This window comes from Onychomys torridus, chromosome 3, assembly GCF_903995425.1.
Source record: "Onychomys torridus chromosome 3, mOncTor1.1, whole genome shotgun sequence".
Classification (NCBI taxonomy): domain Eukaryota; kingdom Metazoa; phylum Chordata; class Mammalia; order Rodentia; family Cricetidae; genus Onychomys; species Onychomys torridus.
The window spans coordinates 61087769-61115247 of record NC_050445.1 but is presented as its reverse complement, the minus strand read 5'-3'; the positions used below and the strand labels follow the sequence as shown (position 1 = coordinate 61115247).

Sequence of the window (27479 nt, the reverse complement as noted above, 5' to 3'; positions counted from 1 at the left end):
ACATGTCTCCATGATTTTGCTTTAGTTCCTGCCCTGACTTCTTTGATGGTGAGTTATTTATTACTCGGGGTAGTAAGATGAAAAAAACCCTTTCCTCTCCTAAACTGCTTTTGGTCAGACTGGTTTGTTTTTTTAAACTTTTTTTTTTTTTTTTATTCTTTGAAAATTTTGTACAACATGTTTTGATCATATTTACCCTCCCTCCCCCAAATCTTCCTAGATTCACCCCCACTTCCCTTCCCACCCAACTTTGTGTCCTCCCCACCCAAGTCAAGATCAATTATGCTACGCAAATATGCTGGGCCGCGTGACTTTCCACTGGAGTGTGGCCACCGTTTTGGGTCCACTTTCAGAGGAAGCTGACCTGTCAGTAGGTCCTCAGCTAGGGAAGAACTCTGTGTCCCACTCCCCTCTCCATGCCGGGATGTAGTCTGGCTTAGGTTTGCACAGGTCTTGTGCCAGCTCCACAGCTGCTGAGTTCTTACGTGCAGCTGCCCAGCTGTGCCCTGAAGACAATGTTCCCATGTAGTCAGCCACCTCATGTGGCTCTTACACTCTTTCTGTCTTTTGCAGTGGTCTCTGAGCCTTTAGAGAGCTGGTTCTCAACCTGGGGGGCGAACAAACTTTTCATAGAGGTTGCTTAATACCATCGGAAAACACAGCTATTTCCATCATAATTCATTACAGTAGCAAATCACAGTTATGAAGTAGCAACAAAAATAATTTTATGGTTGGGGTCAGCATAACTTGAGGAACTGTATTAAAGGGTCACAGTACCAGAAAGGTTGAGTTTAAGATGAATTACTAAATGGTCTTATAAATGAAAAAAAAAAAAAGTGGAGCCAGATATTGGGGTTAAAACCGAGAGATCAGAAGAATAGGACAAGCCACAGCCAACCTCACCTTAAACAGCTCTTAACCTCCAAAGAGACCTACTTCCTGTATACCCACGCCTATATGCCTTTCTGTTCTGCATCTCATCACTTCCTGTCTGTCTGTACAGATCTCCAGACCTTTATGGTTAGTGCTGGGATTAAAGGCATGTGTCACCGTGCCTGGCTCTGTTCCCAGTGTGACCTCGAACTCACAGAGATGTGGATGGATGTCTGCCTCCTGAATGCTAGGATTAAAGGCGTGTGGTACTATTGCCTGACTTCCATGTTTAATATAGTGGCTGGCTTTTTCCTCTGATCATCAGATAAGCTTTATTAGGGTACTCAATTTGGGGGGGGGGACACAATATATCACCACAGTTGAGAGCTACTGCTACTGCTTTAGAGAAAGGAATGTGTTATCGGTGTTCCATTTAGGTCAGGACGTTCTGAGTCTGGTTAGTGTTTTATCACAACAGAAAAGCAACCTAGAACACAGAAAATAGAAAGTAAGAAACAAGACACTTCATCCACGCTGACGCATCAGATAGAGGGGTTGCAGCATGGGGGAAATATCTGCTGTAGGCCTCGGCTGCTGACATACTCTTAGCTTGTGGGTTGGCAGAGCTAGGAGCCTGTTGAGTTAATCTACCCTAGTGGTAAGGATTAGGTCAGACACAGGTGGTCACTCAGTGGCTGTGAAGTGGGATCTGCTGCATTCCAGCTTTCCCACTGTCACGATGCTCTCCTCAGCTCACCCTTGGAGAAGGCTCAGACACAGTGCTGCTTCCTGGGATTCCAGTTCATCCTCCCTCCCTCCCCTCTCCAGTCCTCCTTTTACCCCCCTCCTTCTCTCCATCTTGCCTCTCTCCTGGGGCCTGGTGCATTCTGGGTGTTCTTCTGCACCCTCAGCTGAATTTGTGATTTCTTTAGGGAAGAGATCCAAGTGTTGTCTGTGAGACTCAACCAAACATTTGGTCTGCCTTAGAGGAAGGAATAATTAAAACAGTTCTTTATTTGCTTAGGTTTTATTAGAGAACTGTAGCTGGAGTTTTCCTGCCTGGCCCACGGTCAGGACAAATGTCTCTTACCCACCAGTCCCACAGTCGCTCAGACCCAACCAAGTAAGCACACAGAGACTTATATTGTTTACAAACCGTATGCCCATGGCAGGCTTCTTGTTATCTACTTCTTTTATCTTAAATTAACCCATTTCTATTAATCTATACTTTGCCACATGTGGTTTACCAGTACCTTACATCTTTCTTCTCATGGCGGCCGCTGGCAGTATCTCTCTCCCCAGCCTTCCAATTCCTACAATTCTCCTCCTCCTTGTCCCGCCTACCCTATCCTTCCTGCCTGGCTACTGGCCAATTAACACTTTATTTATTTTAACCAATCAGAGCAACACATTTGACATACAGAACATCCCACAGCACTGAACTATTAATTGTGCTAAGTAAATGTGCCAGATGTTGTGGCACACGCCTTTAATCCCAGCACTCAGGAGGCAGAGGCAGGCAGATCTCTGTGAATTCAAGGCCAGCCTGGTCTATATACTGAGCTACATAGTAAGACCCTGTCTAAATCAAATAAAAGAATCTGAAAACATATTATCATATGTAATATAGGATACAAATGGATATGTATGTATGTAGTAAAAGAAATGAAAAAGAACTGAGTGTAATTATGTACTTCATGATAACATGTTAGTAGAGAACTACACATGTGACAGTGGCCCAATAAGATTGTGTTACTTAGTGATGTAGCTCTCTGAGTTTGTGTGAATACATCTGTGGTCTTTGCACAACATTGAAATCACCTAAGTGTTCTGTCACTAAGAGTAGGGCATGTATTCAACGTGGCCTGTAGTTTTCCTCTCCATTGCTAAGTCCTGAGCCTTCGAAGAAGCTGCTCTTACCTGCTCTCTGACGCCTCTCTCGTCTCATCCCCTTCCCCTTTGATCACCACATCTCTCATTTAACACTGTGTGTCCAGGTTTGCAGACACTCTAAGGACAGGCAGTGAGATGGGATGTGTCTAAACTTCCAAGTATGTTGCCAATTCCCATACCAGAGGCTTTCATTATTTGGAAATCTAAAAAATCCCACTATGTTTTAAAATACAATTTCAAAAATGTATTTTAAAATGTAGCCCTCTTGGCAATTTGAAAATATTTTATCTAGTGATGTGTAAATTATTATCCTTTTAAATATCTGTACATAATTGATTGGAAAAAGGAAGATATGATCAAAGTAGCTTAATTGCTCCCTAAGAGTATTTTACCAAAGTAACTTTCCTTTTTTAATTGTAAAAGGAGGACAGTGTGTAAACTACTCAGTGTAAGGAAAGATGTGGGAGGCATGTTTCCCAGCATGTTGGTTTAGAGAATGTTAGTAATTTGTAAGAATATTAATGAAGTATAGTGATTTTAAGGAAACTCTACTTAGATCTGAATATTCAATATTCAATAGTATTTAAAATATTCTTATGCTATTACGACTAATAGTATAAAATAGTGCCTGTATACACTATAGATTAAACTGTGTGAAACAGAGAAACTTCTATGAGCTTTTTGTACTCTAGTACTCTACTTCCTGTATGCTCTTGTCTTTACAGGACCTTGAAAATGAGGGAGTAGGAAGGGTGTGAGCTTGCAAGTCCTGATGGGGCTGTTCTTGGTGTGCCGTCAGCTCGTACTGTCTTTGTACCATTATTGGAATGATCAGTGTGAGACTTGGTGCCTGCTGTGGTCCTCATTTTGTAGCATGAAGTTTCTCTAGTCCTGCCAAGCCCCTGCAGTTCTGTGGCCACTTACAAAAGAATCACCCAAAAGCTTATATTAATTATAACTGCTTGGTCATTAGCTCAGGTGTACCACTGACTAGCTCTTACACTTAAACTCAGCCCATTTCTGTTAATCTCTATGTCACCATGTGTTCTGTGGCTTTACCTGTGTGCCATTACATGCTGCTCCCTGGACAGTAGGCTGTCTCCTGACTCAGCCTTCCTCTTCCCATAATTCTCCTTGTCCACTTATCCCGCCTATACTTCCTGCCTGGCTACTGTCTAATCAGCATTTTATTAAACCATTGTACAAAAGCATTATTCCACAGCATCATTTTAATGGTTTAAAACTGTAGGTCTGCCTTGATAAATTAGGCAATGTATGAAACAAGGAATACTTCTCAGTGCCAAAACTCTGAGTACTTCCTCTAAGAACGGGATCACATTCTCACCCCCTAGAAAGAACAATCAAAGAAAAAGACAGCCAAAATCAGAATGGAAGAAAGAACATCATTTTGACTTTAGGGTGATGTGCTTTTAAAAAAAAAATTCACAGTGGCTTTATTGGTAATAACTGGAAGTAAGTTAAGCATTTAGCTGCCAATATGTGACACACCTTGGCACACTGCTTGGTAATAAAAATAACTATTGATGCATACAGCAGTATGAATGAAACAAAATCACTTCGCTTAGAGAAATAGGCCGTACAAAAGAGAGCATGTATTGTGTGGTCCTAACCATGAAGTACTTCGACTGTAAGAAACTCCCAACACCCTACCGAAAAGCTATTAGAACTCACAACAAATTCAGCAGAGTCAGGGATACAAACTGAACATACAAAAACTAGATATTTCTATGCACTAACAGCTACCTGAAATTGAGTCCATTGACAGAAGCACAAAGAATGAAAATACTTGAAGATAAACTAAGAAGATGAAGTAGTTGTGTGCTGAAAAACAAAAGTGTGATGAAAGACATGGAAAGCAAAAATAAACAGAAAGGGATACGTTCATGGACTAGAAAAGTTAATATAGTAAAAAATGTCCTTATTCCCCAAAGCTATATGCTGATCCCTCTTAAAACCCCAGTGATGGGGCTGGACACATGGCTAAGTGGTTAGGAGTACTTTGCTCCTGTAGAGGACCCAGGTTCAATTCCAAGCACTGAATGGTGGCTCACAACCATTTATAACTCTAGTTACAAGGGTTCTTCTGACATCTGAGGGTGCTAGGCACACATATAGTACACATACAGGTACAATACTCTTATACATAAATAAATATAAAAAACATTAAAACTTTAAAGGACTTTCTACAGATATAGAAAAATAATCATACACAAATGGCCTGAGTAGCCAAAACCAATTTTGAAAAGAACAAAGCCAGACACATCACAGTTTCAGATTTCAAACTACATTACAAAGATACAGTAATTAAAATAGTGTGTACTGCCTAAAGACAGACCAGAGGAACAGAACAGAATCCAGAAATGAATCCACATGCAGTTAATTTATCTTTTAGAGGCAGGGAAGAAGAGGGTAGTCTTTAGCAACTGGTGACGGGAAACACTGGATATCTACATAGGAAAGAATGAAACTCGGTATCTTACACCATTCAAAAAATACCAACTCAAAATTGGTTAAAGACTTGCGAGCTAGAGTGGGCACTGTAATAGACTGGGCCCTGTAATAGACTGGGCTCTGCAATATAGACCAGGCACTGTAAAACTTTTAGAAGTAAAGGTAGTGAGAGCTTTTGGCTATAACACTAAAAGTGCAGACAATAAATCTGAAATTGGGCAAGTGGGACAATATAAAACACAAAGCTTCTTTCTGAACAGCAAAGAAAAATAGTCATAAAATGGTAAGACTACCCAAGGAGTTGAAAAAAACATAGAAACCATTCCTCTCATAAAGGATTTATATTCAAAGTATGTAAGGAACCCCTATAATTCAGAATAAAATCCAAATCACCCAATTAAAACAATAGGACAAAGACTTGAATCAACATTTCTGTAAAGAAAATACACAAGTGGCAGATGTAAGAGAAGCTCAGCATCAGGATCATTAAGGAAATGTGAGCCCAGCCACAGTGAGAGCTCATTTTGTACCCATTAGGACAGGTATTATCAGGAAGGCATAGCAAATAGTGGTGAGAATGTGAAGTAATCAGAACATTTGATTCCAAAGACAAAAATCAGAACACATGATTCCAAAGACAAAAAAGTATAGCCACCGTGGAAAATGGTGTAGCAGTACCCCAAATTAAAAACAAAATGCTACACTATCCAGAAATCTCAGTTATGGACATTTATTCAGAACTCATAGCAGGCTCTTGAAAAGACATTAATAGTCCTGTGTCCACTGCAGACTATTCAGAAGAGCCAAGGTGTGGTAACAACTGTCAGGTGACTAGATAAGAAAATGCTTAGAATCTCACAGTATTCAGAATTCCAAAGAAGGATCTGCTATGAATAGCAACATAGATGACCCAGGAGGAAGTGTGCTAAATGCAAAAGACCAGACACAGGTGACAGACACACTGCCTGAGCCTTTACATAGGTGTCTAAAATAGTCAAACTCATAAAACTGGAACATAGAATGATGGTTGTTGTGATGGAGTAAGGGAAACAGCGTGGCCGTGTACTGGAGATTTGCAGCTCATTGTATCTAGAGTTAAAACTATAGCACAATTAGGTCTCATGTGCTATACACGCACAAGAAAAAACCTAATTCCTGTAGTCTAGCAGTTAAGAGGACTTTTGCAGCTAGATCCAAAGGTCCTGTTTAGTTGAGTAGAGTGTGTAGCTATAACCATGTGTGCTCATTATGATGGTAACTGAGCACTTGTAGAAATTAATGTTCATGTTCAAATCAGAGGATTTTAAATTGTATTTAAGAACATTTAATATATTTCAAATTCTACAAAGTTACTATATTTTAAAAGAATGGGTAGAGCTCAGTGTGAAATGGTAGTTTTGTAAACTACATGTATCTTCTGTAGCTGATTATATTGAAGCATGGTATCACATTTATGAGAAAGAAACTGTTGCTTTACAGGCAGGCTTGATGTATTCCAATTGGCACATGCATTATCTATGGTCAGAAATTGACCACCATGGAAATCTGCCCAGTTTTTCTTTAATGCATGTAATGCCTACACTTTTTATTTATAATGAAGTTATTTACTAAAACCTAATGTGTAACTCCATATGAATTTCCTAGAAATTTTACTATGCTAAATATATAGTTAGATATAAATATAAGCAAATAGATACATAACAACATACACAGAATGTGTTTTCTTTAGCTGATAATAAATTATAGTTTATCATTATCTTGAGATACTGCTTACATTGAATTTCTATTTTAATATATTCAACTCTTATTTTTTTTTCAACCATTAAAATTATTGTTTTAAATGTATGAGTGCTTGCCTGCATGTATGTCTGTGCGTACCATATGTGTGCTGGGTTTCTGTGGAAGCCAGAAAAAGGTGTTAGATCTCCTGGAACTGGGGTTACAGACAGTTGTGAGTCACCAGATGGGTGCTGGGAATCAAACCCAGGTCCTCTGCAAGAGCAGCCAGTGCTCGTAACTAGTGAGCCATCTCTCCAGCCCCTTGTTTTGTTTTTTTTGAGACTAGGTCTGATATAGTGCAGGTTAGCCCCAAACTTTCATCTTGCCTCTATTTCCCAAGTGCAGGGATTTCAAACATGTGCTACCACCACACTCAGCTAAGATGCTGAATTCTTTGCTTTTTGATTTCCCATAGTCCTGAATGGTCTTGTTTGTACCGGAGGTTGACCTTGAATCCTTCTTCCTTCTGTCTCTTTTCCAAGTGCTAGGAATATGGTTTGTGCCATTAGTCTAGCTTCAAGTTCTTTATTAAGGCGAGCGAGCCTCCTCTGAGCACTTTATGTCATCTAAGTATATTACTCAGAACAAAAAAACAAAAACTAACCAGTGTGGGGTCAGTGAGAAGGTTCCGTAGGTAAAAGCACTTGCCACACAAGCCTTGCAGCCTGGGTTTGATTCCTGGAACACATGTAAAGAGAATGAGAGACCTGACTTCACAAAGTTGTTCTCTGACTTCCACCCATACACAGTGACACACATACCACCTCACATACACCACACACACTAATAATAACAGAATAAATAAAAATGCTTTTACAAAGTTTTGAAGTTTAAGATACACCAAATTAAAAACAGTAAATCCTTAAATTATGGATAAAAATAAAGATACAGAAAAATAGAATAAAATTACAAAAAACTTGATAAGTAAACTCTGAAATTTATAGTTATCTTAATTATTGCTGATAATTTTTTGAAGGTAAAATTATCCATAAATTCTCATTGTCTCTATTGAAATTTACTTTGGCACTAAGCAACAATCCTTTAAATTATGTCACTATTTTTTCTTAAAGACATTCCGCTGATAGCCTAGCATCTATGTTAGCTTAAAAAATATAATTTATTGATTTCTTGAAAATTTCATGCAATGTATTTTGATCATATTTACCTCCCATTCCTCCCCACCAACTTCATGTCTCTTTCTTTTTAAAAAATAATCCAGCAAGTCCAATTTGTATTGTTCTTATACTCTTGTATGTGGGACCATCCATTACAGCATGATCTATCTACCAGGACCATATCCTTAAAGAAAACTCCCTGCTTCTAAAGGATATGGATTTTTTGTTAAAGGCCTTCTCTATCTATTAAGATGATCATGTGATTTTTGTTCATTCTATAATTTATTATATTTGTTTTCATGTGTTGAAGCAATCCTAAATTTCTGATGAAAAGCCAATTTGAGAACTGTGAATGATCTTTTGGATAGGTGCTTATATTTGGTTTGCAAGTATTTTGTTGAGAATTTTTGTATCTATGTTTATCATAGATCTATAGTTTTCTGTTGTTTTGTGTTGTATGTATCTGTGTTTATCTAGTTTTGATATTAAAGTAGTACTGACTTCATAGAAAGGGTTTGGAAGTGTTCCTTCTATTTTAAAATAATTGAAGAAATGTTGATTATAGATAAATGCATATGGAGCTCGGCTGCTATTTTGTCTGTCTGTTTTTGTTTTCAGTTGGAAGAGTTTACGTATTTATGTATTTATTTATTTATTGCTCTTCTATATCCTAGACCTATTTTAAGTTACTGCTCTTATTACCTTAGTTATTATATCTGATTGTATTATATTTAATCACAGTTTAAAGCTTGAAATCAGTAGCAAAAGAAACAGATGAAAGTGTTCAAACACATGGAGATTAAAAACATACTAGTGGATGATGGAGATGGAATGTGCTAGTGAAGAAATTAAGACAGAAATAAAAATTTATTGGAATTAAATGAAAATATAACATTTCAAAACCTCTGGGGTAGGAAAGCAGTCCAAAAAGAGAAACTATAAAAACAAATCAGAAAACACAAATAAGAAACGTACTGATGAACTTAAGAGTTTTGAAAAGCAAGGAAATAAAAACAACCCAAAAGCTACCACTTTGTCTGAATAGCGGTTTCCTTTGCCTTACAGAAGTTTTTTCCGTTTTATGAGTTCCCATTTATTAATTGTTGGTCTTAGTGCCTTCATTAATGGTGTTCTGTTCAGAAAGTCCTTTCCTGTGCTAATGCATTCAGGGCTATTCCTCACTTTCTCTTCTACTAGGTTCAGTGTACCTGGTTTTATGTTGAGGGCTTTGATCCATTTGGAGTTGAGTTTTGTACAGGATGGTAGATATGGATCTATTTGCATTCTTTATACATACTGACATCTAGTTTAACAAGCACCATTCATTGAAGATGCTGTCTTTTTTTTCCATTGTATATTTCTGCTTCTTTATCAAAAACCAGTATCCACAGGTGTGTGGGTTTATGTCTGGGTCTTCAGTTTCATTCCATTGATGAGTAGGTCTACTTTTGTGCCAGTGTCACGCTGTTTTTATTTCTGTAGCTCTGTCATACAACTTGAAATCGGGGTTAGTGAGTGATACTTCCCACAGTTCTTTTATTATTCAGGATTGTTTTAGTTATCTTGGGTTATTTGTGTTTTCATCTGAAATTAGCCCTTTCAAGATCTATAAAGAATTGTGTTGGGCTGGGCGGTGGTGGCAAATGCCTTTAATCCCAGCACTCAAGAGGCAGAGGTAGGCAGATCTTTGTGAGTTTGAGGCCAGCCTGGTCTACAGAGCGAGATCTAGGAAAGGCGCAAAGCTACACAGAGAAACCCTGTCTCGAAAAACAAAAACAAAACAACAACAAAAAAGAATCATGTTGGAAGTTTGTTGGGGATTGCATTGAATCTGTGGATTGCTTTTCTCAGGATGGCCATTTGCTGTGGATATCGCTCTGTACAAATAAAATGCTGTTTGGCCAGTGGCTAGGCAGGAAGTATAGGCGGGACAAGAGAGAAGAGGATTCTGGGATGTAGAAGGCTGGGGAGAAACACCGCCAGCCGCTGCCATGAGAAGCAACATGTAAAGACACTGGTAAGCCACACGCCATGTGGCAAAGTATAGATTAGCAGAAATGGGTTAATTTAAGATAAAAAAGTAGATAACAAGAAGCCTGCCACAGCCATACAGTTTCTAAACAATGTAAGTTTCTGTGTGCTTTCTTGGTTGGGTCTGAGCGATTGTGGGACTGGCGGGTAAGAGAGATTTGTCCTGACTGGGCCAGGCAGGAAAACTCCAACTACAAATGGCGTCCAACGTGTTGGCAAGAGTTTCCACCTAAAACCTGAGAAAAAAGATTCTAAAACAGAGCTAAAAACAGCTTCCTAGTTGTCTTTCTCAAGTTAGTGGCAGCCTGCTGGTTTGAGCTACTATGGCGGGTTCCTGGCGTGTGCATCTGACCTGCAGTGTGGCGGGAATGAGGAGTCTACAAGCGACACTTTACTCTGCTGCGTGGTAGATTTAACCTTTGCTAGTTTAAAAAAAGAAAAAAAGTTTCTGGGCTATGCACTGCTTTGATAGAACTGCTTCTGATAGTTGATGGTACACATGGCTCCAGACCCAGAGCTGGCGGTAAACTGTACCACCGCCATGTTGGAAATCTGAGGTGGGCGGAGCCAGCAGCCACAGTGGCATTTCAGTCTTACAAAGATGGATATTACACAGAGAATCTGGTTTGTCTTGTCTTTGGGATTTTTAACCACAGAAAAAGATTTGATCATAAAAGCTGTTGAGTTAAACAAAAATGTAAATTTTAAAGGTACCTTGACTTTGAAATTTGGATATAAGGATATGTTGCTTTGGAAAGGAGTCTCTGCTTTTGTTTCCACAGAAAGCCAGAGGCTGTGGATTTGTTCCAGATTAAGATACATCAGGTTTGATCAGCCAAGACCACCTGAAAGTTCTCCAATGACACCATGGCCCAGATGATCCAACATCCAGAATGGTTTCAAGACAACTGGCTCAGAGGTTCACCCTAATGGACTACTCCATAATCCTAAAATTTTCTTTGTGTCCCTATAAGATACAGCGCCCCCCCTCCAGCAGGAAGTAGTAAGAAAAACTACGCCCACATTCCCAAAATTATCAAGCTGGCTTTGGAGATGGAATTGGCTCACTCCTTCTCTAAACCCAGACATATTGCTAAAAGAAAAGGTTAAGAGATTCTTGTGTCCCAAATCAGAAGAGCCCTCTGGTGTGGGACAGAGAAAAACCAATATTTTTCTTTAAAGTAGATTGATTATAAACACAATCTCTTTCTAAAGAAGAAAAGGGTATATGATATAGATATAATACGATAAAAGGGTAGTTTAAGGAACTTACTTCTAAAGACCAACAACTTGTTTAAAATGTTTTACATTTGTATAGACTTTAGTCTATTGATACAAACTTAAAGTTAATTTTGTTATACTGTGTGCATATTTCTACTCATGTTTAAGGTATTATGTTTGTATAGCTCATTTTAAATTGTAATGGATAATTAAAAATAGATAAATAATTAGTCATCTAGGATAATCATACTTGTAGCCATGTTAGTTAAGTCTTCTAGGTATACATATAGATATTTCAGATAGATAGGTAATCTTCAAATACTTCAAAGACCTACAGAATATGGCATTTAAAATACTTTTAAAATTTAGACTTTCTGGACAGTGAGACATGTCTGCTCCTGGCAGCACCGTTTTACTTCAGAGAGGAGGATGGGCATTGAAGACACTTCATACGGAGTTTATCTTCACCTTGGCAAAAATAGCCATTTGGACAAGAAACTGTTCTTGCCTGGACTGCTTGATCGACTGGACATGCAGGACCCATAGAAAGGTGACCACTGAACTTTGCTTGACAAAATGGTCCTTCAGGTTCCTGCCTCACAGAGGAAACTGCCAGACATTCTACAGGACACTGAGAGAAGTGAGCGAGAGACTCTAGCCCTGTGGGCTGAAGACAAATGCCCCAACTTTACAAAGGAACATTAGGTGACTGTCCAGGCTGCCAGCTGTCTCTGTCTACTCTTGCAAGACTCCTGAAAAATGCTTACATCCTTCTCCCGGTTCTCAGGTAATATTATATCCTTCTGAGGTCTTTGATGTGGTTGAAGACTAGATAGTTATAATTTCTTCAGTTATGATACAAGATAAGTTAGATATAAAACCTTAGACTCACAAATATAAGATAGATAGGATATCTTCTTTAATATTGTAACTGTAATTCTTGCTAGATAATTGTTTTGTTATATGTAATTGTACTATGTAAAAGTTAAAACCTTCCTTAAAAAAAAAAAAAAGAAAAGGGGAAGTGCTGTGGATATCGCTCTGTACAAATAAAATGCTGTTTGGCCAGTGGCTAGGCAGGAAGTATAGGCGGGACAAGAGAGAAGAGGATTCTGGGATGTAGAAGGCTGGGGAGAAACACCGCCAGCCGCTGCCATGAGAAGCAACATGTAAAGACACTGGTAAGCCACATGCCATGTGGCAAAGTATAGATTAGCAGAAATGGGTTAATTTAAGATAAAAAAGTAGATAACAAGAAGCCTGCCACAGCCATATAGTTTCTAAACAATGTAAGTTTCTGTGTGCTTTCTTGGTTGGGTCTGAGCGATTGTGGGACTGGCGGGTAAGAGAGATTTGTCCTGACTGGGCCAGGCAGGAAAACTCCAACTACAGCCATTTTTACTATATTAATCCTATTAATGCATGTTTATGGGAGATCTTTCCATCTCCTGATATTTTCAGTTTCTTCAGTGTCTTAAAGGCTTTATGATACTAATCTTTCACTTGCTTGATTAGAGTTATCCAAGATATTTTATATTATTTGAGGCTGTTTTGAAAGGTATTGTTTCCCTGATTTTTCTTTCAGCCCACTTGTCATTTGCATATAGGAGGGGTACTAATTTTTGTGTGTTAATTTTGTATCCAGCTACTTTGTTAAAGGTGTTTATCAGCTGTAAGAGTTTCCCAGTGGATTTTTTAGGGTCAGTTTTTATGTGTACTATCACATCATCTGCAAATAAAGATACTTTGACTGACTGCTTCCTTTCCAATTTGTATCCCCTTGATGTCCTTCAGTTGCCTTATTGCTCTAGCTAAGACTTCAAGTACTACATTGAATAAGTGTGGAGAAAGTGGACAATCTTGTCTTGTTCCTGATTTTAGTGGAATTGCTTTGAGTTTCTTTACATTTAAGTTAATGTTGGCTGTAGGTCCCCTTGTCAAATTCTGTTCAGTCTTTTCCTGCCATCGTGGAAGAAACTCCTTCTCAGAGCAATTAAAGAACCTAATGCCCAGCCATCACTTCCTGGGATTAAAGGCATGTGTGCTTCCTAGTACTGGGATTAAAGGTGTGTACCACCACTGCCTGGCTCTGTTTTCTCTCCTAGACTAAATCAATCTCATGTAGTCCGGGGTGGCTTTGAACTCACAGAGATCCGTACAGATTTCTACTCCCAAGTGCTAAGATTAAAGGTGTGTGCCACAACTGCCTGCCCTATATGTTTAATCTAGTGGCTTGCTCTGTTCTCTGATTTTCAGGCAAATTTTATTAGGTATCACCACATATGGGCTTGCTATAAACTGCCTTTATTGTTTAGGTGTGTCTCTTGTATCCCTGAGCTCTCCAGGACTTTTATCTTGAAAAGGTGTTAGATTTTGTCAAATGCCTTTCTGTATCTAATGAGATGATCATTTGGCTTTTTTTTTTTTTTTTCAGTTTGTTTATATAGTGGGTTACATTTATTGATTTTCATATATTGAACCAATCCCTGCATCTCTGGGATGAAGCATACTTGATCATGGTGAATAATCTTTTTGATGAGTTCTTGTATTTGGTGTGCAAGTGTTTTATTATTTTTACATCTATGTTCATAAGGGAAATTGATCTGTAATTCTTTGTTGAGTCTTTGTGTGGTTTGGGTATCAGGGTGACTGTGGCCTCACAAAATGAAATTGGCAGCATTCCTTCTTTTTCTGTTTTGTGGACTAATTTGAGGAGTATTGGCATTAACTCTTCTTTGAAAGTCTTGTACAGTTCTGTGCTGAAACCACCAGACCTTGGACTATTTTTGATTGGGAGGCTTTTAATGACAGCTTCTATTTCACTAGGGCTAGAGGTTTGTTTAAATTGCTTATATGATCTTGATTTAACTTTGATAAATGGTATATATTGAGAAAATTAGCCATTTGTTTTAAATTTTCCAGTTTGGTTGAATACAGGTTTTTAATGTATGGCCTTATGATTCTCTGGATTTCCTTGGTGTCTGTTGTTATGTTCCCCCCTTTTCATTTCTGATTTTGTTAATTTGCATATTCTTTCTCCACCTTTTGCCTTTTTAGTTAATCTGGATAAAGGTTTGTTGATCTTACTGATTTTCTCAAAGAACTTCCTCTTTGTGTCATTGATTTTTGTACTGTTCTTTCCCCCCCCCAACTTTATTGATTTCAACTACAGTTTGATTATGTCTTGTCATCTGTTCCTCTTGGGTGTGCTTACTTTTTTTTGTTCTAGAGCTTTCAGGTGTGCTGTTAAGTTGCTAGTATTAGATCTCTCAATTTTTATTTTTTTAAATGAAGGCACTTAGTACTATGAATTTGCCTCTTAGAACCACTTTCATTGTGTCCCATAAGTCTGGGTATGTTGTGCATTCACTTTCATTGGGTAGAATATCTTTAATTTCTGTCTTGACCCAATTTTCACTCAGTGGAGAGCTTCCATGAGTTTGTAAGCTTTCTGTTGTTTCTATTGCTTTAACTCATGGTGGTCTAATAGGATGCAGGAGTTATTTCAGTTTTCTTGTATGTGTTGAGAATTTTTTTGTGTCTGCATATATGGTTTTGGAAAAATTTCTATGAGGTGCTGAGAAGAAGATATATTTTTTTGTGTTTGGATGAATGAAATGTTCTATAAGTATTTGTGGAGTCTATTTGTTTTTATAACATCTGTTATTGCTAGTATTTCTGTGTAATTTTTGTCTAGATGATCTGTCTGTTGGTGAGAGTGGGGTATTGAAGTCTCCCACTATCAATGTGTGAGGGTCAATGTGTGATTTAAGCTGTAGTAGTGTTTCTTTTACAAATGCAGGTGCCTTTGTTTTTGGGGCATAGATGTTAAAAACTGAAATGCCATCTTGGTGAATTTTTCCTTTGATGAGTATGAAGTGTCCTTCCCCCATCTCTTTTGATTAATTTTGGTTGGGAGTCTGTTTTGTTAGTTATTAAAATGGTCACACCAGCATGCTTCTTAGGTCCATTTGCTTGGGATATCTTTTTCTAAACCTTTACACTGACGTAATGTCTATCTTTGATATTGAGGTATGCTTCTTGTATGCAGCAGAAAAATGGGTCCTGTTTCACATCTGTTTTCTTAGTTTGTGTCTTTTTTCTTGGGTAATTAAGTCCATTGATACTGAGAGATACCAATAACCAATGATTTTTATTCTTGTTATTTTATTTTCAGTGTTGTTGGTGATAGGATGGTATGTATGCGCATGAATGCTTCCCTTTGATTTTGATGGTCGAAGATTATTCTATTCTATGTGATTTCATGGTTGTAGTTAACCTCCTTAGGTTGGAGTTTGCCTTCTACCACCCTCTTTAAGGCTGCATTTGTAGATAAATATTGTTTTATTATGGAATGTCTTATTTTCTCCACCTATGGTAATTGAAAGTTTGCTGGGTGTAGTAGTCTGTGCTGGCTTCTGTGCTCTCTTAGAGTGTGCATCACATCTGCTTAGGCCCTTCAGATTTTAGAGTCTCCATGAGAAGTCAGGTGTAATTCTTAGAGGTATGCCTTTATTTGTTACTTGGTCTTTCTCCTTGTGGTTTTTAATAGTCTTTCTTTGTTCTATACTTTTAGTGTTGTGATTATTATGTGTTGGGGGGACTTTCTCTTCTGGTCCAATACATTTGGTTTTCTGTATGCTTCTTGTACCTTTACAGTCATCTTCTTCTTTAGGTTAGGGAAATCTTTATGATTTTATTGAAAATATTTTCTGCCAGGCCAGGCAGTGGTGGCACACGCCTTTAATCCCAGCACTTGAGAGGCAGAGCCAGGCAGATCTCTGTGAATTCAAGGCCAGTCTGGTCTACAGAGCAAGGCCCAGGACAGATACGAAAACTACACAGAGAAACCCTGTCTCGAAACCACACCCCCCCCCCAAAAAAAAGAAAATATTTTCTGTGTCTTTGAGCTGAGATGATTCTCCTCCTCCTCTTCCTCTTCTTCCTCCTCCTCCTCTTCCTCCTCCTCCTCCTCTTCCTCCTCCTCCTCCTCTTCCTCCTCCTCCTCCTCCTCCTCCTCCTTCTTCTATTTCTATTATTCTTAGGTTTGGTTTTTTTGTAGTGTCCCAGATTTCCTGGATGTTTTGTGTCAGGAAATTTTTAGATTTAACTTTTTTTTGACAGATGTATTGATTTCTTCAAGTGTATTTTCTACATCTGAGATTCTTTCTTCCATCTCTTGTATTCTGTTGGTGAAACTTGCCTCTGTAGTTCCTGTTCACTTACCCAGATTTTCCATTTCCACAATTCTTTCAGTTTGTGTTTTCTTGATTGATTCTGCTGGGGATAAGAGAAAAGGGAGATTGCAACAGGTTTTCTGCTGCAGAGCTGGGGATGAGCCTGGGGTGATTGGATATGGAGGAGCAGAGGAGAGGTGTGGTCCACCATCAGCCTGTTGTTGCCCTGGCAGGAGGTGCTCTTGGTTTAGCAGCGGGTGCCTGCTGTGGTTGGGGGCTGGGCCAGAGCAACAAAAGGGGGTGTGGAGACTAGAGGGAAGGTCTGTGGAATCCACAGAAGATGGAACAGGGGCACAGGGAAGGCTGCCACAGTTGCTCTGCTGCAGAGCTGGGGATGAGACCTGGGGATTGGGTCTAAGGGGACCGGGGAGAGCCATTTGTCATTCTGGATCTCTGTTACCTCACTCAGTGTGCTCTTTTCTAGTTCCATCCATCTACCTGCAAAACTCATGATTTAATTTTTGTAGCTAAATAGTGTTCTTTGGTGTATATGTACCACATTTTCATTATCCTTAAGTTTCATAGCTGTTTGGAATAGGGTGACAATAGACATTGCTGGGGAAAAGTAGGATGTGGAGTAGGGTGTCCAGTCCTTGGGGCATTTGCCAAGGAGTGGTAGAGCTGGGTCACATGGCAGGTTTACTTTCTTCTCTATACTGATTTCCAGAGTAACTGTACTAGTTTGCACTCCCACCAGCAGTGAATGAGAGTTCCCCTCTCCTCACAACCTCACCAGTGTTTGTTCTCAGTTGTTTTGTTATCTTAGCCATTCTGAATAGGGTGAGAGGAAATCGCAAAATTGTTTTAGTTGGCATTTGCCTAAATTGGTAAAGATGATGAACACTTTTTGAGGTATTTTTTGGCCATTTTTATGTCTTCTATTGGGAACTCTGTTCAGATCCCTAGCCCATTTTTAAATTTATTTCCTATTGAACATATTTTTTTTCTACAATATATTCTGATCACTGTTTTTCCTCCCTCCTCTCCTTTCAGATCCTCCCGACCTCCCCACCTATCCCACTCCATGGCTTCTTTTTTTCTCTCTTTAGGAAACAGGCAAACAAAACAGATTAAAACAAAATAAGCAAAAAGCATGAGAAACACACACACCAAACCCATAAATACCACAAACCACAGTATATAAGTAAAAGACCAGCAAGGTTAAAAAAACAATGCCCAAACAAAGCACTATGAGACTAAAAATAGCACTGGGTTCCTTTTGTCATGCCCATCTACTGCTGGGCATGGGGCTTTCCCTTTGTATACCCAGTGAGACTCCATTGGAGACAACAGAGTTTTCCTTTGTGAGTGGTTGTCAACTGGAGATAGCTTCTGGATTACTGATGGAAGCTCATGTCTACGTCTCCTGTTAGCACTGGGATCCATCTGGCCTAGAACCTTGCAGGAACTGTGCATGCTGCTGGTTTCTGTGAGCTCACATGTGCATTAGGCCTGGTGTGTCTGGAGGCACTGTTTCCTTTGTGGCTTCCATCACTTGCTCTTACAATCTTCTGCATCCTCTTCGGCATTGCTCACTGATCCCCGAGAGGAGGAGTTTGGTGAAGACATCCCATTTAGGACTGGATGTCCCAAGGTCTCTTACTCTCTGCACAGTGTCCTCTTCTCTTGTTAGTTCCCATCTCCTGCAGGAGGAAGCTTCTCTGATGCTAGCTGAGTGCGACACTGATCTAGGGTATAGCAGAATAGTGTTAGCAGTCATTTTATTGCTACATTACTTTATCAGAACAGTAGTATTTGGCTTTCCCTTAGGCCCATGACCTATTTAGTCTGAGGTTCTTGGTTACCTGAGTAGTGTCAGACATGAGTTACATCTCATAGAGTGGGCTTTAAGTCCATAGTGGTTGGTTACTCCCACAACTTTGGTGCTACTGGTGCACCAGTGTATCTGCAGGCAGATCACCATTGTACAACAAAGGATCTGTAGCTGGGATGGTATTTACCTTTCTTCTTTGGTAGCCTGCTGAATACCTTTCAGTATCATAAACACTATACACAGGGGTGAAAGCTGTATGTAGGTACTGGTTTGACTTGTTCATATTCAGTGGGTTATGTAGGTGTTTTCAGCAGTAGGGCATTAACCTTCAGTTTGTGGAGAGCAACCAATTGCCTGAGTTGTTGGGGGTTTCCATGGAGCTCCTTTGGCTAACAACTCAATTAGATGTAATCTATTTCTGGTGCTGGAGGTTTCACTTGGTACTGAGAGATGGTCTAGTTGGAGCTTTGTCTCTCCTGTTATTTGGTTATTTCATTTAGATTTTTAAAAATATTTATGTATTTTAAGAAACTTCTACTTTATTACATTTCCATATGACTCCCCAAATGGACCTTTAGCTGTTCCTTTCCATATTTCCTCCCTTAACCCTCTCTTCTCTCCCCGTGTCCATTTAATCCTCCTATTAGTCACCCCCATTGTCTCTCCATAACTATTTATTCTGTTTCCCCTTCCTTGAGAGATCCTTCACTCCTCCCCAGTCCTTTATCTCTAACATCTGTGGGTGTATGGATTATAGAATGCCTATCAAAGTCTTCAAGCTAAACTTTCACATGTAAGAGAATACACACCATGTTTATCTTCTTAGGTCTGGGTTACCTCACTCAGGATAATCTTTTCTGCTCTGTCCATTTAGCTGTGAAGGTCATGTTTGTTTGTTAACATCTGAGTAATATTCCATTATGTAGATGTACCACATTTCATATCCATTCATCTGTGTATGGATATCTAGGCTGTTTCCAGTTTCTCCCAGTCCATTTTTAGTTGGATCATTTGTTTCCTTAACTTTGCCTTTGAAGTCTTTGTATTCTGGCTATTAGTTCTGTGTCAGCTGTGTAACTGGCAAAAGTTCTCTCTCATTCTGTTGTTTCTTCTTTACTAGACTGATGAGTTCCTTAGCCGTACAGAGCTTTTCAATTTTGTGACTTCCTACTTGTCAATTGTTGGCCTTAATTCCTTGGCAAATGGAGTCCACTTCAGAAAGCCCTTTCACACACCTAAATCTTGTAGTGTTGCCTGAGCTTTGCCTTGTGGTGCCTTGTAACCTGAGTTTTCTACTAGTAGTTTTTTAGTGTATCAGGTTTCAAGTTGAGATCTTTGATCCACTTGGAGCTAATTTTTGTGCAGGGCGATAAATATGGGTCGAGTTTCTTTCTGCATATAGACATGAGATTTTACCAACACCAGTTTTGAAGATTTTTTTCTCTAGTGTATGCTTCTTGCTTCTTTGTCAAATATCAGATGCTTGTAGTCATGAGTACTTGTGTTTGAGCCTTCTATTTTATTCCATTTGTTTACTCATCTGTTTTTGTGCCAGTACCATATTGCTTTTATTACTATAGCTCTGTAATAGATCTGGGTGTCTGGAATGATAATACATCCAGTATTACTTTTTTTACTCAGGTTTGGTTTTGCTATCTAGGGTTCCATTTGGGTTTTTTTTTTTTTTTTTTTTTTTTTTTTTGTTGGTGTTTTCTATTTCTATGAAGAATGTTGTAGGTATTTTGATTGGGATTGCATTGAATCTGCAAATTCCTTTTGGTATGGTAGTCATTTTCATAGTATTCTATATGAGGAGACATTTTCCAATGTCTTTCTCAATCTCTTCAGAGATGGCCCTACTACTGTCTATCATGTGGTGGAGTGGGTGAGGGAGAGATGCCCCCCTTCTTGCCCCTGGCTGCCTGTGGTAGACAAGGAAGCTGACCCTCCCCCTTACCAGCTGCAGCACTTGGGAAAGCAGGCCCTGCACCTTGCTTGGGCAGCACGGTAGAGCTGTCCTGTTGTTGAATGAGCTGGCACTGAGGGTGTGAGAGTGGGATAGCTGGCCCTGCCTCCCCTTACCAGCTGCAGTGCTCAGGAAAGTGGGCCCTGCCCCTCACCTGGGCAACACAGTAGTGCTGGCCCTGGTGTTGTAAGTGTGGATGAGCTGGCCTTGATGGCATGAAAGCAGAACTGGTCCCTCCCTTTACTCCATAATTTGAGCTAGCTGGGGCAATGTTGGAGAGCTCACCCTGGTGGCAGGGCCAGGGGAGAGCTGATGGGCTGACCAACCTTGTAACTACCCAGGCCTAGAACCAGGATTATGAGCTGATCTACCCCACCAATGATCTGCTTGAGCATGTGAGGGGGCAGGTCTTACAGATCCAAAACTTCAGGGCAACAATGGGATGTCCCAAGAGGAGTCCCAGTGAGGGCCTGGTATTGATGATTTAGCAGAAACCAGAGACCTCAAGTCAGACCAGTGACTCTTTGCAGTGAACATTTGCAAGTAAAGATATATGGACAAAGGATTTACTGCGTGACTCACTGTGTCACACTGCAGCTTCCATGTGAGATTTTCTTTTCTCCTGAATTTTATTGTATTTTTTTTGGGGGGAGTGGTTTGCCAGGGCAGAGCGTGGCTAAAAAGGGACGGGGAGATGAATGGAATTGAGATGCATGATGTGGAAGACACAAAGAATAAATTAAAAGAAAGTTTAAAAAGTATTGGCGGTAGTTTTTGAAAGTCTGATTAAAATTCTGCTATAAGTCCATCTGGCCTTAGGTTTGGTTTTTTTATTTGTTTGTTTGTTTGTTTGTTTTAGTTAGTTGGAAGGTGGTTTTGTTTCAGTCTCCTACTTTGTTATGGGTTTGTTTGTTGTTGATTTTTTTTTTTTTTTGGTTTAACATAGGTAGTTTGGATGAATCAAAAATTTATCCATTCTTTTAGATTTTCCAATTTAATGAAGTACAGGTTTTAAAATTATTCCCTTATGTCTTTCTGCATGTCTTTGGTGTCTATTATAATATTTCCTTGTTCATTTCTAATTCTGTTCATTTGAGTTGGTTGTCTTTTTCTTTTCATTTATTGGGCCAAAGGTCTGTCTATCTTGTTTATTTTTTTGCAAAGAACTAGCCCATAGATTTATTTGTTCTTTGTATTGTTTTCTTTGTTTCTATTTAATTAATTTCTGTTTTTGTTTTTGTTTTTTCTCCAGAGCTGAGGACTGAACCCAGGGCCTTGCGCTTGCTAGGCAAGCGCTCTACCACTGAGCTAAATCAGTGGTTTTTATTACCTCTTGCCATTCACTGGGTTTGGATTTTTCCCCCCAAATTCTTGAGTTATATCAGTATGTCATTTATTTGTTTTGTTTTTGATTTTTCACTGTACTCACGTAGGGCTATAAACATCCCACTTAGGCCTCCTTTCAATGTGTCCCAGGGGTTTTGTTGTATTGTGTTTTATTTTCATTTACTTCTGTGAATATTTTGATTCCTTTCTTGATTTCTTCTAACCCATTCATCATTTTGTAATGAGCTGTTTAGTCTCCATGAGTTTATACACTTTGAGTTTTATTTGCTGTCAATTTAATTTTTTTTTATATTTGTCAAGGTTTGTTTTGTGCCCCAGCATGTGGTCCATTTTAGAGACACTTCATGGGCTGCGGAGTAGAGTGTGTATTTGCTGTTTGGGGGAGTATTCTGCAGATAATTTTAAAGTCTGTTTGATGTAAAATGTCCTTTAATTCTTATTTCATCTGGACAAGAAATAGAGAATTTTGGAAAATTTAAATTCAGCTATATATGCTTTACAAATAAGATATCATGTTAAATTTGTTGATCCTTGTAAAAATCTAGAAGAGTTAATCACTTACTATTTATTTCCTTATTATTAAAAAGTCAGTCCTGAGCCAGATGGTGGTGGTGCACGCCTTTCCCAGCACTTGGGAGGCAGAGCCAGGCGGATCTCTGTGAGTTCGAGACCAACCTGGGCTACAGAGTGAGTTCCATGAAAGGCACAAAGCTACACAGCGAAACCCTGTCTCAAAAAACCAAACAAACAAAAAAAAACAAAAAACAAAACAAAACCAAAAAAAAAACAAAACAAAACAACAACAACAAAAAAAACCCCAAACAAACAAAAAGTCACTCCTGAGTCCTGTCTTTGTTCCTGCTATTGTTTTCCATGTTTTACTGTGGTGGACACGGAATACTTTGTATCTGGGTAAGTGCTGAGCAGGGCAGACAGAGTAACAGGACTTACATAAGTTAGTAAGGCCTCCTCAAGAAAGACATTTATGGGGGTTGGAAAGATGGCTGCTGTCTCAGAGGCCCTGAGTTCAGTTCTGAGCTCTTACACAGCAATTCACAACCTTCTGTAATGGAATTTGATGCCCTCTTCTGGTGTGCAGACATACATGTAGACAAAACACACATATATATATATAAAACACATAAATCAATAAACAAATCTTTGAAAAAGGGAAAGGTGTTTATGCTATACCCAGAGATAGTAGCCACCAGCATAAGTGGAACCGTGTAGGCAGGAGAGTATTTATAAAGACACAAACCCGGAGAATTAGAGCCCACACTATTTTACAGCCTGGATACAAATGCCTATTAAAATATTGACCATTTGCCATTTTAATTCTCATCATAGTCACATGAGGTAAGTGTACAGGTGTCATCACCATGCTATAAACATTTGACAATTCTAATTAAAGATGTCCTAATCATTTGATAATTAGTGCTGAATAACAGGGTGATGTTTTGTTTGTTTTACGACTTTTCAGTAACATTGTGGTCCATTCACACACAGGTATGAATAACAAAATTTATTGATGAAGTTGTACCATTAGAGAAAGAGTTATAGGGCGAGGGAGATGGCCACTGTTCTTCTAAAGGGTAGCCATCAACTATCTGTAACCACCTGATGCCTTCCTTCCTCACACACCAGGCACACAGTGGCACACATGCTGGCCAACTAACCATACACATAAAATAATAAGAATAAATATAAGGCATGTGTCATGATGTCTGGTAGCAATAGTTTTTAAAAAAAGAAAAAGTAGCTATATAAAACAAAGCATACAGATAATCCATTTAGCACCATGGTTTTTTTTTTTTTTTTTTAAATAACCAGTAAGATAAATTTTAAAAATTAGTCTTAGGATTATATTTATAGATGAATTACATAACATATTTTTCTGACATGTTTTATTTACCTTAAGAACAGTGTTGTTATTAAGCTTCTGGGAACCTCTGTGGATTTCATAAACAAGTACATGCTGACTCATTCGCTCTGATGCACTGTATCTGATGCTTTGGCATTTTCATTTGTACATGTCTAATGCCACGGACATAGAATTCACGATAGACGAATGGAAAGAGCATTTATGAACCATCTCTTCTCGAACATTCCCTTCGTATGCTGTTGACGAAGAACTTCCCATGCTCTTGCTCTTGTTCTCATCTTTTTCTCAGCTGTGAGTCTGGAATTGGGTAACTACACCGGACAGAGGGACCTGGGTCCCAGCTTCATGGCTGCCTGAAAAACACACTCAATGGTGATACTGGTGTTACATCCTGGCCTGTGTTCTGTGAATCAGTGCAGTTTAGGAGGGAAGAAATGGTGTATGTTATCATCTCATGCTAGCACATGCTGTAAAAAGAAAGGATATTCTTCTGTCAGGGACTTGAAAAAGAACCAGAACTCACACTTATTACCATAGCTACCAAAGATCCTTTGTGCGGGGCTGAAACGGTCCTTCTTAGTGACTTAGCAGAGGAGCTTCAGATCCCGAAGGTGTCTTTGGGTAGTTAAGGCAGTTCTAGTCTGTAGCTTTCAGGTCCTCCCAGGCTAGCGTGTTTCTGTTGGCATTGCTCCTCAAGGAGGTGTGGCACTTTAAATCACTTCTCTGTGGAAAACTGGGAAATGAAGGCTGCACGTTTACATTCATTGTTCAGTACGGCTGACTAGAACCCTGGAATGACTGAACGCATTTGGGGTGAGGCATTTCCACTAGGTCCAGAACTTTTCTTCCTGGTTGAGAGTTTACAGAAAAGGAGTACAAATTGTTTATCAAAACTGTCAGGGAATTGCTGTCATTTTAACTTGTCAGCAAGCCCTGAGAGTGGCAGTACAGTCCTTTCTTTTCTGTTAAGGAAATTCGTAATTCGAATACAGAAAAATTGGAGCTAATCCTAGGCTGTCTAGAGAAACACACTGCCTCAAAAACAAACAAACAAACAAACAAAAAACCCCAAAAAATCCAGTGGCTTTTCCCTCCAGGTGTATTATTCACCCTGTATCATGGATTTATTTTCGTTGACCTTTCTGTTGCTCTTTGACCCTTGTGCTTGGTGTCTGTCACCAGCAAGTGTCTTTTTGTCTTAAACTCTTATTGGCGTCCTAGAAAACTGTGGCCCAGCTTTGTTCTTCAGAACCAGTGTTTGTGAAAGTCTATGAGGACTTTTGTGTCTCTGTGCTTCTAGCTTTTGGGCAAGGCAGCATCCATCTAGTACTTCACACTATGGATATAAGTTCTAATTTAGTGACTGAAAAAGTATCAAAGTTTACCAGCTAAAGTGACAGATCTGGAATCTTGGGCCTCTAGTGAGGAAATTTCTGTTCAGTCTGCTTTAAAAATGTCTTACTTAGGTTTTATAATGTGTGAGGTAGAAGAAATCATGCTAAGGTGTTCAAGAAGAAAACCACTGGTACATGCAGGTGCTCTTGCTGTCTTCTCTGGTGAGCACTGGCCAGAATGCTAGGAAGAAATGGTGAAATGGTTAACTGGAGGCCAAAGAAAATGAGGACCAAACAAGATTAATTAATAGCAAGAGTTAGTAAAGGACAAAGTTTTGCCACCCAGGCTGTCATTCTGCTCTCCTTAGACTAGAAATGGTTTGTAATTGAGAAAAGATAGCCTCACAAAAACTAGTTTTCTTCTTTGAACCCTGATAAACCCACAAGAAAACTATCTGAGGGTCATTTTAGAAGATGAGACAAGAACAGACAAGATTTGAATCTGAGCAAAATACTGCCTTGTTTCTTTACTGATTCACGAAATTAATTTAGATTTAACCTTGCATACATGTGTACTCATGAGAGCTATTTTTTTATGTTGGTAAAGCAATGTATGGTATGTGTATCACATTTTCTTTATTCATTTATCAGTTGATAGCCACTTATACTGATTCCCTTTTTTTTACTATTGTGAAAAGCATAGTGATGAATATGGATGTGCAAGTATCTCTTTAGTCAGATGTAGAGTACTTCGGGTATATGTAGTTGGATGTTTCCTGTCTTGGACACTCCTAAATGTCTGTAAAAACCTTTAGAAGGGGCCGGGTGGTGGTGATGCACGCCTTTTTAATCCCAGCACTTGGACGGCAGAGCCAGGCGGATCTCTGTGAGTTCGAGGCCAGCCCGGTCTCCAAAGCGAGTTCAGGAAAGGTGCAAAGCTACACAGAGAAACCCTGTCTTGAAAAACCAAGGGGGCGGGGGAGAACCTTTAGAAGGCTAAAAATAAGATCTATTTGAAATCATGTCTGAAGACTAAAACCGTGACTTTGTATCTTTTTAATCAAATGCAGAAAATTTAGTGATGGAGCCCAACTGGTGATTTGGGATGTAGAAACTCAGTAATCTGTGACTCAGTGAGCCGTCATGGTTTTTAGTCTCTAACGGCTCCTGTCTCTCTTTACTAGGCATATGCAGCGGTGTTACAGCAGCAAGTTAAGGACAGCAGACAGAGTTCAGCAGGAGAAGCTTGCTTTGGGACCTCTCTCCCAGAAGACAAACTCAATGACTTCCGTGATGAGCAGATTGGACAGTTGCAAGAGCTGATGCAAGAAGCTACTAAACCAAATAGGCAGTTTAGTATCACTGAGTCTACAAAACCCAAATTGTGACTCATAAATCTTACCAATGCATGTAAAATTGATAACCTCTTACCTCTTCTATCATTGGCTCTTTAAAATATATCCCTTCAGCTTTAATGGGATAGCCTCATTTTGGACAGTAGGAATGATATATGGATCAAGATCACAAATGGCACACTATGCCATCACTGGAATAACATATTGGCTGTATGGAATGTAATTTTGTGGAATTTAATTTTTGGACTAAAAGATGTAAAAAGGAACACACTTTGGAATTGCACTGAAATTTTCTTTTTTGTATATGAGTTTGTTTTAAATTCTATTCCCATCAGGCACTAGCTCATGGTTTCTTTCTAGCTTCATCAGTTAAATAAATATAACATGGTAGGGGTAGATGTGGAATTCCAGTAAGTTTCTTAATAGATGTATTGTCATTCTGAAAGTCCCACCATGTCTCCTGGCTATCACTCAGAACATCCTTTTTGAATCACTCACAGTGAAAATTTTAAGAAAAGCTTTAAGATTCAATTTTTGGGAATTTCAGTTGTTGCCTAACAGTTGGGTGTAGCAGGAATCTTGAAAGTTCTTATTAATAAAATCAAACTCAGGTCCAGTTATTGGGGTGAATGCTGGAAGATCAGAGAAGCAGAACAAGCCACAGCTACCTCACCTCGCTAGTTCCTCAGCTGATCCTGTTTCCTCAGACTGGAAGCCTCTGAGCCCTCATATCCGAATGGGTTCCAGCTGAACTGTGCTGCTCCAAAGCCTAAAAGTTCAGCCAGATCTTCTAGTTTCTGGTCTTCATGCCTTATATATCTTTCTGTTTTTGCCATCACTCCCTGGGATTAAAGGCTCACTTCTTGGGATTAAAGGCATGTTTCACCATGCCTGGTGTTTCCAATGTGGCCTTGAACTCACAGAGATCCAGAGGGATTTCTGTTTCTGGAATGCTAGGATTTAAAGGGGTGAGTGCCACCATTTTCTAGCTTCTGTATCTAGTGGCTGTCTGTTCTCTGACCCCAGATAAATTTATTAGGGTGCACAATATTTGGGGGAACATAATACCACCACAGTTGGGGAGATAAACAGTACTATGTTGACTTACAAACTTACAAACTTATCAAAACCTGCATGTAGACTAGGCAACCTATTGGGTACTGGAATGACAGAAGTTGGACCAGTGAGCTAGCTCAATTG

General features: G+C 39.2%; 1 protein-coding gene across 1 annotated transcript in view; it reads left to right on the top strand.

The window, feature by feature from the left end:
* Positions 1-26675, top strand: part of Sdhaf3 (succinate dehydrogenase complex assembly factor 3) — a 52339-nt gene extending 25664 nt beyond the window's left edge. Inside the window, exon 2 of the mRNA XM_036182222.1 lies at positions 26109-26675. Within this exon, the coding sequence (XP_036038115.1) occupies positions 26109-26312 (204 nt within the window). The 3' untranslated portion in view covers positions 26313-26675. The remainder of the gene's footprint in view (positions 1-26108) is intronic.
* Positions 26676-27479: the final 804 nt, after the last annotated feature.